Source organism: Kogia breviceps, chromosome 1 (genome assembly GCF_026419965.1).
Source record: "Kogia breviceps isolate mKogBre1 chromosome 1, mKogBre1 haplotype 1, whole genome shotgun sequence".
Lineage (NCBI taxonomy): Eukaryota > Metazoa > Chordata > Mammalia > Artiodactyla > Physeteridae > Kogia > Kogia breviceps.
The window spans coordinates 163600286-163612542 of record NC_081310.1 but is presented as its reverse complement, the minus strand read 5'-3'; the positions used below and the strand labels follow the sequence as shown (position 1 = coordinate 163612542).

General features: G+C 51.1%; 1 protein-coding gene across 1 annotated transcript; it reads right to left on the bottom strand.

Moving 5' to 3' along the window:
• Nucleotides 1-292: 292 nt before the first annotated feature.
• LOC131743970 (taurochenodeoxycholic 6 alpha-hydroxylase-like) lies at nt 293-11085 on the bottom strand. Its single transcript, XM_059043098.1, has 12 exons — nt 10891-11085; nt 7871-8012; nt 6965-7009; nt 6356-6483; nt 5269-5393; nt 4742-4896; nt 4166-4272; nt 3893-4083; nt 3665-3798; nt 2711-2775; nt 2498-2574; nt 293-461 (listed from the first exon to the last, which is right to left on the bottom strand). Exons 1-12 carry the CDS (start codon nt 11083-11085, stop codon nt 293-295), a joined length of 1533 nt encoding a protein of 510 aa, XP_058899081.1.
• Nucleotides 11086-12257: the final 1172 nt, after the last annotated feature.

The following is a 12257-nucleotide window of genomic DNA, read 5'->3' as shown; positions in this document are numbered from 1 at the left end:
GACAGGGAGAGTGTAGACAGACTGGAGGAGGGCAGGCGATCAGGGTTTAGGTGGACAGTCAGAGACACAGGTGGGTCAGAGACAGATGGAGAGATAAACAGATAGGGAGCCTGGAGAAAGGTGAGAGGAGGAGGGCAGAACGTCTGATGGGCAGGAGGCAGGAGATGAGGTAGGCCGGCAGGTGGGCAGATAGAAGCAGGAAGTGGGCACAGAGGCAAGGACAGGAGAGAGTGACAGCGAGACAGGATGGCAGGCAGGGGCCCTCAGAGCTCGTCCTTGTCGCCAACAAGGATTACAGGAGCTTCCTGAGCTGCAAGTAGATCCCATTCTTGGGCTTCAGCACAACTTTTGGAATGGGAACAGGGACCCTGGAGGGATCGGGTGCCAGCTCAAAGCGAAGCAAGGTCAGGGCCACGGCCACCTTCATCTCATTCATGGCAAACTGCTTCCCGATGCAGTTCCTGGGTCAGGGAGGGAAAAGGAAGTGAGCAGAGGCTTCTAACGCCTGCCGGGCCCAGGGCATTCAGGGCTCTCCTCCACGTGGCCCAGCCCTGATCCCTTCCTTACAGGTCACACTGCACGTGCCGCCCAAGCGACCCTCGACCTGCTGGACCACTTGCCTCCCAGTTAATGCTCCGGCCTCCTGTCTCCCCTCAGCCCCTCAGTCAACCCGTCCCTGGAGCCTTCCCATTCTACTCCAGCAAGGCCCCTCCACCCACCCCGTGGGCTCCTCACTGGCCTTTTCAGTCTCCTTGCCTCCCCTTCCCTCTACTGAAGCCACAGCAGCTCAGGGCCTGCTGTGCCCTCCATCACAGGGAGGACACGTCGCAGGGCCTCAGCTGGCATCACAGCGCTCTCTGGTGGCTCCTCACTCCCCTCACACCTGTCCAGCTCCTCTCCCTCACTCCGCTCCTGTTGAGGCCCCCTCCCCCCACCTCGCCGGCCACATGCTCAAGACTCAGTCTAGTGACCGCCTGGCCTCCCGCCTCTGCCGCCTGCACCTCTTTCTCCCGCTTCCCCAAGCACCTTTAGTGTTAACTCAAGGACACATCACCGTCCCGTGACCAGGACAGTGCCAGAAACATGGAACATTCCAGTCTGCTCAGTGAATCAATGAATGAGTGAAAGAGTGGAAGAATATTTGATGTCTGTCTTGTAAGGCAAACATACAGACCACTACACTATGGAACGTCGCATGTCTGTCTTGAATAGCGGTAGTTGTTTCTTGACTGTGAACTCTTGGAGCAAGGAAAGTTCCTTTCGTTTCTGTGTTCCCATCTTGTGATATATGGTTTGGCACACAGAGGCAGGCTTAATAAATAGCTTTCTATTTGAACAAAGTTAAATGAATTGAAAAAAAAGGACTGGAGTAAAATTAAATATTACTTCTGACGTAGGAATTGAGTTGCCAGGTACCCCCTGTCCTCTGGTGGCAGCTGCATGACCTGCAGCCAATGTCTACAAGGAAGAACAGGCCCCTGGTTCAGACCAAATCCGAGAGCAAATTCCGGGAACGTGTTGCGTCAAGCCTGTTCTGTGAAGGTTGATTCACCAACTGAAAATTTCACCAAATTATAGACTCAGAAAAAACTTGGATTACTAAGTAGTTCCAAAGTTATGGAAGTGACTATTTCGGGGGAGATCTGTAGCCGTTGAAGATTTTCACAGCAGTCATTTTGGAGTGTGTCATCCAGCTTAACAGCTATTTCATGTGTGCTTTATATTTTACACGGCAGGAAGTTCTCAAATGCATGTGTCAAACACAAAATAGTGAGTTTTCTCTCAAAAGCACTCGATTGCCTTCAATTTCATCCTTTTTTGCCAAAGTTAGACTCTGTAGATTCTGGGACTATGGTATATAATCTCTGCTACATATATAGAATTTTGGCAACCAGAAAAGGTGTCATGTTTATATGACTATGCAGTCACAACTGTTAGGTTTGACTACAGAAATAGAGAAGACACATGTGGCTGTGTCACTTTCTTCAAACGGCAACTGTAAGTGATCACATACATGGCTTGAAGCCTCAGGACAAGAAAAGCAGCTGGAAACCTAAATCCATGCAAACACGACTGATGATACAGTCAGAGGCGGATTGGTGAATTAAGTAGGAAAGGCGGTGGGCTGGACTAGGAATGTGTGAAGAGAGAAAACCATCTTTAAAGATGACTGATAATTGTGGAAAGCAAACATCTGAAGTTTAAGTTTCATGGAAAATTCTAACGCTGAAAAGTCATACTCTTAAAGTGAGGAAAACCCTGGAATACTTTGGAGAGGCCACGGCCATGGAAATGTGGCTGGTCATTGCGGAAGTCAGGAGGTCAAGTTCTCCGTGGCGTGCCCTTAAGGCCTTCTTGTACGTGGGAATACACGCCTCCTTCTCAAAACGCCAACATACAGGGACATAACTGCATACACCACATATGAATGTAGACAGTCACACACATCAGGTAGCACCCAGTGACACCTGGCTGCCCCAGGTACAGAAGACCTCACCTGGATCCTCCTGAGAAGGGCAGGAAAGCATGGCTGTGTTGAGAAGAACCCGGTGCAAACCGAGATGGGTCAAACACCTGCAGAGAGAGCACCGGGGCCAGGGCAGGTGGGGTCAAACTCCTTGCACCAATCCACCAGGGGACAAGAATCCCCAAGGGGGAGCAGGGGAGGTGCTGGTCTGGAGGGAGCATCCCATCCCCTCCTCCATCATACCTCTGGGTTAGGCCACACCCTCGGGTTGTGGTGAAGCCCATAAAAGGAGAGGGAGAGCGGGATTCCTGTGGGGCAGGGAGGAGAGAGAGAAGACTGATGGTACCCATGGCAACAGGGGCAATGTGCACAAAAGGCCTGGGAGCCACCATGAGAGCTACCCTCCATCACTCTGAATTAAATGGTGCTCTTGCAAGACAGGTGGGCTGGTGGTGACAAAGCACATGAGCACAGATTAGGAGTAGGTAACCATGCCCAGAACTGAGAAGGAAAACATTGGAGGCTTACATTTAGGAGCAACTGAAGTGACACTCTCATTTATCAAGTGCCATCATGAGCCCTTGGGGAATGTGCACTAACTCATTTAATCCTCACAGCAGCCCTCAAGGAAAGCACTCACATCCCCATGTGCAGATGACTCACCTAAGCTTCTGAGAGATTAAGGGACGTGACCATAATCCCACAGTTAGGAGGTGGCAGCGCTGGGATTCAGACCCACTGGGAGGTGAGCTAGTGGGTGGCCTCTAAAAATGGCAGGGCTCTCAGACCTATTCATCAGCAGCTCTCTGCCATCCACCTGAGGGCTCCTCAGAGACTGGACCATCTGACCCATGACAGTGGATTCTCTGAGCTCCCTCATTTACTTAGACCCGATATGGAAAGAACCACATCTCCACCTGCTTTTCTCTTAAGCCTTGATGTCCCAGGGAATTAGAATTTTCGGGCTCTATTACAAGACCACCTTCAGGGGCTAGCATTTGTTTACTGAGCTTTTGCTGTGTTCAACTTCTATGTCAAGCATTTTACAAAACTTGTCCAAATTACAGAGTAAACCTTAATTATCTTAAGGTGGAAACGAGTTAGAGCATCCCAGAACTGGGAAAGCACATGTGTATTTCTGATCTCACATGTGGTCTTGCAGAGTGCTTAGTTTAGTGGGTGTGGTGAAGCTCATACCTGCAGGTAAGGAGCGTCCATCAGGGAAGGTGATGGGTTTGCTCAGATCTCTGAAAATGAATGGCACTGGTGGATAGAGTCGCAGTGCCTCCTTGATGCACATGGTGATGTAGGGCATCTGTTCCAGGTGGTCCCTGAAAGGCAGCCCATTTGAGAGCGGCAGAGCCAGACATTCAGCGGTTCTCCACTTGCAGAGGGACAAGGTTCTCCCACCGGTTGGGCACTCACCAGGTGATGGAGGCGCCATCCCCCAGGAGGCTCTGGATCTCTTCCCGGCACCTCTGCTGATGCTCAGGGTGGGAGGCCAGAGCATAGAGGGTCCAGGAGATGCCACTGGCTGTGGTGTCGTGACCCTCGAACATGAACGTATCCACTTCGGCACGGAGGTCCCTGTCAGACAAGCTGCTCCCATTCTCCATCTGTGGAGGCAGGGAGAGGGCAGGGTTTGCCCTTCCTCTGTGCTTCTGGGCAAAGCCTCAGGCCTCTCCTGCCCACACTCACTCTGGCAAAGAGGAGGATGTCCAGGAAATCCAAGTGCCTCTTGCTCCTCACCTTCTCCAGCTCTCCCTCCTTCTGCAGGTGAGCCTTCCTCAGCTTGATCACTCCATCTGTCCCAGAAGAGTGGTCCCCAAACAGAGCTGAGGGCTCCTGGGAGTTCAGATGCAGCGCCCACCATAGCCCCATCTGCCCCTCAGGCCCAGTCTGGGTACCAGGTGGATGAGGACGAGGGTGGGAATGGGTGCACATGTCAGGGCAGAGAGCTCCAGCATCATCTGATCCAGGTCGGGAATTCCCTCAATAGCACGGCCTGTGGAGGCTCTGCCTGAGTGCTGCCGGGAGGGGCTCTCATTCCACCGTCACCAACGTGGTGACACATGGATCTCCCTGCACCTCACCTGACACCCTGATGTCTTGGTTCCCAATCCCTACACCAGGGAAGTACCCAGTGTGGGTGTGTGCCAGCCCCTGAAGAGGAAGCAGGAGTCTGGGCTCTGCCTGAGGGGTCAAGGCCAGGCCCTTTTACATGTGTACGATGGGGGTGGGTGGGCGGGAGCCGCCCAGAAGGATCAGAGGAACCTGTATGTTGATGGGTGAGCTGACAGGCCCGGTGGCTCCAGCGGCCTTCAGGGGTCAGCCTGTAGATGATGTCGTTCTGGTAGAAGATATTCCTCACCCTGGAAAAACTCAGATTGCTGAGGTCCTTGATGGCCTGGATGTAGGATTGGAATTTCCTGAAGGGAGAGGATGCAGAGGAGACTGGAGTAGAGGGAGCCTCTGACCTGGAGAAGGAGTGGGGCTCCGGGTGGGGATTCCTCAGTCAGTGGAGACAGGCAGCACTGAGGCTTCGCCATTTCTGCCTTACAACCCTGGAGACCCTCAGTCCTTGACAAGTGGCCTGAGTGGCCAGGTTTCTCCCTGTGCAGGAATCAGGGCCTGTGACTGAGTCATGGTTGGTCTGGGTGGTTTTGGACCGTGGTCCATGGCTCTGTGCAGAATGTTGCTTTTTGTGCTGATAAGCATCCACGCTGCCCTAACTGCCGCTCAGGTAAGTCCTCCCCAGCTGGTGAGAACAAGGACCCTGACATTGAAAGGCTGTCACTGACCTGTCAGTCTGGATGCTGCCCTGGTGGCTGAAGGCGCACTTCATGATGGTGTCCAGGGTCATCAAGGAGACGTGTCCAAGGATCTCCAGATGTGAGTCCAGGCTGACGAGCTCCTCCCACTTGTCCTGTGGTGGGAGGGGGACATTGACCCTGCTATGCTCCCCCAGAAGGCCTGTGCTGACAAGGCCAGGCTCTCTCTCTGTCTCTCTAAATCTTCGGATGAGATTTCCTCACTTTCAGATGTGTTTTAGCAGTTTGAAGCTGTAACACGTGTGTAATGTGATGTCTATTTTCTCGGAATCTTTTATTATATAGTTAATTATACTCTCTCGCAATATTCTGAATTAATTCTGAATTCTAGGAACAATTTATGATGATAATCACCTTGTGGCAGAGCAGAAAACATTGTTTCTCAAGGGACAAAGGGGTAATCTTTTGTGTCCTGAGATCGGAACTGGACAGGTGACGGCCAACACTAGTAAGCAAATATTTCCAGGCAAGGAAAAGCTTATAGGACTCTACTGGGGCTCCTAGGAAGGGGCATGAGGTACTTCAATTCCTTTCATTCATTCAATGTTAGCTGAGACCAGGTGGTGCCCAGTCCGGATGAGAGGTGACGCTTGTGACGACCCAGCTCTCTGAGTGTAGACCTGGCCTCATTTCCTCCCATGAGTGGCTCAATTCCATGCAGAGGCCCTGGACTCCATACCAGAGCCTATCTGAGTGACATCCTGGTATGACCACTCTACCACTGAAGCTGCCATTGTCCAGGGCAGCCAGGAGCAATTTGCACTGCTGTTCAGAGGAATGACCCTTGCTCTTTCCTTTGTGTTGAAGATGTGGAGATGAGAGGAGAGTGGACCCTGAATACACCATGGCCCTGCCTTCCCTTTCCTCGGATCCAAGCTGGTGCTGGGATACCCCTCTGTCCCATCCAGTTTTGGTGAGATCGGTCTCAGAGTACGTTCTGAATGCATCATTCTGGGGACTGTGTCTGATGGATGCCTGAGGGCCACAAGCATCTGAGAGTGGACTTTGACAGCTGTGCTGGATGTGAGTGGGTCCAGGTGACGAGGGATGGACTCACCAGCATCACTTGGACAGAGTCGGCCATGAGACCCATGTAGGGCTTCAGGATGTCGTAGTGGAAGGCTGGGGTCAGCATCCGCCGGTGCTGGAACCATGTCTGCCCCTCCAACACGAGCAAACCATTCCCTGGACCACAGATGGGTGTGGGGGGGGTGTCGGGGAGCCTGGATCAGAGGGACGGCTGGGCACAACTTGGGAGGAACCAAGGGTGTCAGGAAAAGACACATCATGGGCAAAGGTAGGAAAGACCAGTAGAGTTCAGGAACGTGAATTTCCAAAATGGCTGGTCCATAGGATGTGATTATGACAGCTGTGAGACAGAGGTTGATAAAGAGTAGGGGGGCAGGTGATAGAAGGTATTAATTAATAGTCAGGCTGAGAATATCTCAGAGGTCTGAGAAGTGATGAAGAAGAGGCTGAGCTTCAGGAGGGCTCTCAGCACCATTACAAAGGGTGAGAGTTTTACTGCAAGGAGAGAAATGAGGCTTGACTGAGAGATGAGGTGGTGACAGGATGCCTGGTACCCATTGTTCTCCATTAACCAAAGAGGTAGCTCTTGGTAAACCTAACTGGTGGGTGGACTACAGTTGTATTTAAATGTACTTACCAATCCAGGGAATCAGCAATCTGTAGGAATCATGAGACTTTGGGTCTGAAAGGTAAGGAAGGAAAGTGGAGGGCACCAAACAAGGCAGGCAGCCCCCAGAGCAGCTGTGGTACCTCCCATTCCTGATGCTTGTCAGCTGGCAGTCTGTCTCAAGCCACCTCACCTCCCTCTTGCCTCCCATCCCTGACTCTCACTGTCCTGATGGTCACTGTGGTCCCAGGAAGGCAGACTCAGTGTCCCAGCAGCAGAAAACCCACAGGATTTTTTTTTTTTTTTTTTTTTTTTTTTGCGGTACGTGGGCCTCTCACTGTTGTGGCCTCTCCCGTTGCGGAGCACAGGCTCGGGACGCGCAGGCTCAGCGGCCATGGCTCACAGGCCCAGCCGCTCCGCGGCATGTGGGATCTTCCCGGACCGGGGCACGAGCCCGCATCCCCTGCATCAGCAGGCTGACTCTCAACCACTGCGCCACCAGGGAAGCCCCACCCACAGGATTAAGAAGGTGAATCGGCAAGAAAGATAGGCTCTGCTCAGTGCCACAGAGTAAGACAGAAGCCTGTGGTTCTCCTACAGTTTGTGGTGGTGTGGCCGTTTCATGACCCAGGACAGGCAACAGTGAGAGGTGCCTAACCTAAATCAGTGTGGACAGGGAATTGTCTTCCAGACCTGGGATCATCTCAATGAAATAAAGTAAGATAGAAGAGAGGAGTCAGCCCCACCCAGGTGTTTAAGCATTCACTATAAGTGAATGATGTTGGCCTTAGTCTGGTTTGTGGCCTGCAAGGACAGCTGGTAGGGAGTCAGGTATTGATGGCTGAAGTGCCTGTTTCTTCTGGAATTTCACAGATCCAGGGGCATGTAGCCAAGAGGGAAGATTTTCTCCTGCTGGGATGTGGGTTTCCCTCTCACCTGATCTCCCCAGGACCACCTTCATGTAGTCAGGGTCATAGATCAACACTACGGCTTTCGTCCCCCACAGCCAGCGAGCACAGGCACCTGGGTATTTCTCTACCCTCTTCAGTAGGGGCTGCAGCTCAGTCTCCTCTTGGAACTGTCACCAAGGGAAAGATAAATCAATAAAACCCTTCTCTGAGTTCCAGCGCTGGAGTCGGGGTGAAGGGCAGGATGGGTACAGGGAGATCGTTCTTGATCAATCAGCAGAACTAGGAGTTTGGAACTATTTCTTATGACCTGGGCTCTGATCCAGACCTTGCTGCCTGACCACCTTTGTCCTAAGGCCAGATTCTGTCCCCTTGTTGGGTAGAGCCCTGGGCCACCGCTATGAACTGCCTACAGAAACTTCCATCAGGAATTGACTCCCTGGTTTACAAAACTTTTGGAAGTCATTCGTACAACATTTGCATGGCAATTTATGCTAATTTGTATCACTTGGTAAGTAGTTTTGTCATATAATTTTGTTTATTTAGAGAATAAAATAGATTATATTATAAAAATTAAATTTATGTATTAATTTCATTTTGCCATAGTGGTTGTTATATATTTTCAATAGTATCCCAGCATACATATAAATGTTTGTTAATTTGAAAGAGTGTCGGATGTATATGGATAAGTGAGAAATATTAAATACTAGATTGTGTGTGTATCATATTATTTTACATATTGGGAGTGTACACAGATTCTGGATGTATACATGAAAATGGTATTGAACTAAGGTTTTGATATGTGGATTGTTTTATCCCATTTTCATTTACCAGTGTCCAGAAACTTGTATGCACTTCCCACCACCTAGAGGAATCTCTTGAAACTCCTCAGTGTGGACCACAAAGGTCCTTGCTTTCTGGCTTTACCCTCTCTATTCTTGTCTCTTGCCGGGCTGGCGAGTCCACAGGACCCACTGCTCTGCCCCCAATGACGCTGCTGCCAGTGTGCCTTGCACTGGCCCCACCTGTTCACACTTCTAGGCCTCTGCCCAGGTTCTTTCCTCTACCTGGTGTGCCCCTCCTCTTTGCCACAGAGCAACTGCCTCTCCTTAACCTTGGAGATTCAGCTTTGTTTTATCCCCTCTGGATTTCTTGTCAACATTTGGTCCTAGGCACGTTCCATGCAGTCACCTCGTCTTTAATTCAATGGCTTCTGTGTAACTCAAAGCGTCCCCCTGCCACTTTGGTATCTAATCTCTGCCTGCATCCTTCCACCATCAGGACTCACCAGCTCTGAGGCAAATTGCCTACTGGAGGACGGGTTCCTTCACTGAGTATGTATTTACTGAGCATTTACTGTGTGCCAGGCACTTGTTTAAGGCACTGAATTAGGATGCAGCGGTAGATGCTTGTCTGTTTGGAGCCTCCAGGAGGAGACAGTGAGATTGAGGGACATGACAACCATAGGGGCTCATGCATGTGTGATGGAGGGAAGACCAAGCCTCTGGGGAAGCTTTAGGGCACGGGCCCTAACTCAGACCTGGACCTTAGAAAGCTCTTTGTCATGCATATGCTCATTCGTTGAGTCATCATTTACCAAGATGCTCTCGGGTTACAAAGATGAACCAGAGGTGGGCTCTCCCTGCAGGAGCTCACAACTATGACACTGCAGACAAAACGAGCTGAATCCGAATCCGGTTAGCACTGCCTTATAAGAAGGACAGCCAAGGGAAAAAGGGTTGTCCTCTCCGCTCCTGGGAGACCCAGAAAGACATCTTGGAGGAGGTGGCTTGGGTTTGGGCCTTGGTAGACAGACATATGAGGGACAAGATCATTCCAGGTAGAGGGCACATGGGAGCAGAGTCCCAGAGGCCAGAATGCCCAGGCAGGTGGGGAGGACACTGAGTAACCTGGGGTGTAGGAGATTAGGAAGGAGAGGGGAGAGAGGTACTGGGTCAGCCCACGTGGGGCTTGGGCTGTTTCCGGTTCCTGTCTTTGGCTCCAGTCTACTCTAATCACGCTGCAGAGAAAGGGAGGCCTCAGCTCTCTGCAACCCCTGATTTTCTCCCAACATTTGTTCAGTCCACAAACCCTTGATGAGCCGCTCTCCACGTGGCTCCTGACTTTGCTCTGAGCCCCTCGCCGCCCAGTCTAGTGCTGCCAGTGCTGGGTGGGAGGTGCTGCCCCTCCCCAGCCTGCAAGCCGCTCCTTCCCTCCTTCCTGTCCCTCCACACATTGGACTGACATCCCTCTGCGCAGGCTCTGTGCAGGGTGCTGGGGGTGCGGGGATTTCACGCTCGGTTCCAAGAGCTCATGGTCCACTGAGGGAGGACACCAGGCGGGCGACCTCACCCTGTGGATGGTGCAACTCAAATGTCAGTTCTCCTTACCTGGCACCATCCTGGGAACCTCGCTCATGTGTGCCAGCGACTTGTCAGGGTTGAAGCACTGAAATCAGGAGACTGGAAAATTCCTCAGTCTTAACAAACCGAGCCAGTTTGTCCCTACAGCTGAGGTAAGCCCCCACCCAGAAAGTGGGTCTCTTTTCCTGTGACCTGACACCTTCCTAGATCCCTGTCTGTCCTCTCCACAGACAGTGAACCCACAGGGCAGCATCCATCAGACTGATGTCTGTGCTCCCAGGCAAGCTCAGGGCCAGGCAGAGAGGATGGGATTCAGGGATGGGGCACAGAAGCATCTAGAAGCCTGTTGTATGAAAACAGCTGAAGCTGCTCAGCCTGGAGACAGGGGAGACTGAGGAAGGAACAGGCACTGTCCTCAAAGTGCAGGGCTGCTAGGACAGCCTGCAGATCTCCCTAAGGAAGGAGTGTCTGACAGACCCGAGGACACCAGCACGGGGTCCTGGGAGGGAGGGAGCTCCCCGGACTGCGATGAAGAACCAAGACCTGAGAGGTAAGCTGGGTCCTTCTGTGAGGCCGCGTGCTTGTCCCACAACAGGGCTTTGTCCCTTGGGCTCGCTCACCAGGACCATGGTCTGAGAGCCCCGGCCCTTCCTGCCCTCCCATTCCCCATCCCACTCCATCCTACCTCCTGCATGTGCCCGTAGAGCCAGTGGGAAGGAGGAGACGGGAACTGCTGGAGGGCTTTGAGCAGCCGCTGTCTGCGCAGGTAGAGCTGCGCTGCCTTGAGCAGAAGCAGAAGCAGGCCGAGCAGGGAGGCTGCCGGCAGGAGCCCAGAGACACCGCCCAGGGCTCTGGGGGCGCTCAGCGCAGAGACACTCATGGCGCAGCGGCTTCTGGATCGCTGACTGTCCCTGAGTGTGGCTGACCTCCCCTGAGCGCCCGCCTGGTCAGGGAGGCTTGTCCCGCCCACCTGGGGGAGGGTGGTGGTGAGGGCAGAGCTCAGACCTGGGCCTCCAGGGTTGGGTTTTTATGTTTTGTTTTGTTTTTAAAATTTAAACCAATCTCTCTTTTGTTACAAAATGTAAGTAATATATAGAGATGATAATATTTATAAATAGAAATGGGAGTTTGGGTTGTAGCAGAATCCTGCAAACTATCACGTGCTTACATTTTTAAAAACTTATACAAATGGAAATAAAACAGAAAAATGAATGTTTTAAAAAACTTCCTTGAATAACGTATCACTGTGATATCTTGGTTATCACTGTGATATTGTACAGAACAGAGTTTAAGTCTGTAGTATCATCCAGCCGTGGACTACCCTGCCTGACCACACGAATCATTTTCATTGTCCAATGCAACTGAAAATTCCATCTCCCCTGCTTTATTTTAAACTAACCAGTAAGTTAATGAACACTGAGGATATGGATGCTTAATATTTTCTTAAGTTTGCAGTAATATGTCTGTGTGCATACCCCTGCCTTCCTTCTTAAGAAATGAGAGAATACAAATTTGAAATGTAGTAAAAGATGGCTATTACTGAAATATGATAGTCTTAGTTTTAAAAAAGGTTTAGGATTATGTACTTAATATTTAAATAAATTTTATTCAGATCTCTTGCTTTAGTCACCTTTTGAGGCTTAAAGATTCTTAAAGCAAGATTCCTTTCAGAGTCATTGTTTTCACCTTGTTATTTATTAATTATTGACTTAATCTGTGTTTTTCTGCATCTCCCATTCTTTCTCTCTGTACGATCATGCCTTCATCTCTCAGCAAATGTTTACGGAGGCTCTACCTCGTACCAGACACTTTACTAGAAGCTGGAGATACAGTCACAGATAAACAGATACAGTCGCTGTCCTTGTGCAGCTGGGTCCAGGCAATGCAGGAGGGAACGTCTACCCTTCTGGGGTTGGCACCTTACCATTCTGCCACCATCATGTCTGAGTGGCACTGCTGAATCCTATTCCAAGAATCTGATTCTAATCTCATGGCCAAGGCGTCCACCTGCTACAGTCAACTGTGGTTGGTGGTGAATAGGACTTTCGAAGG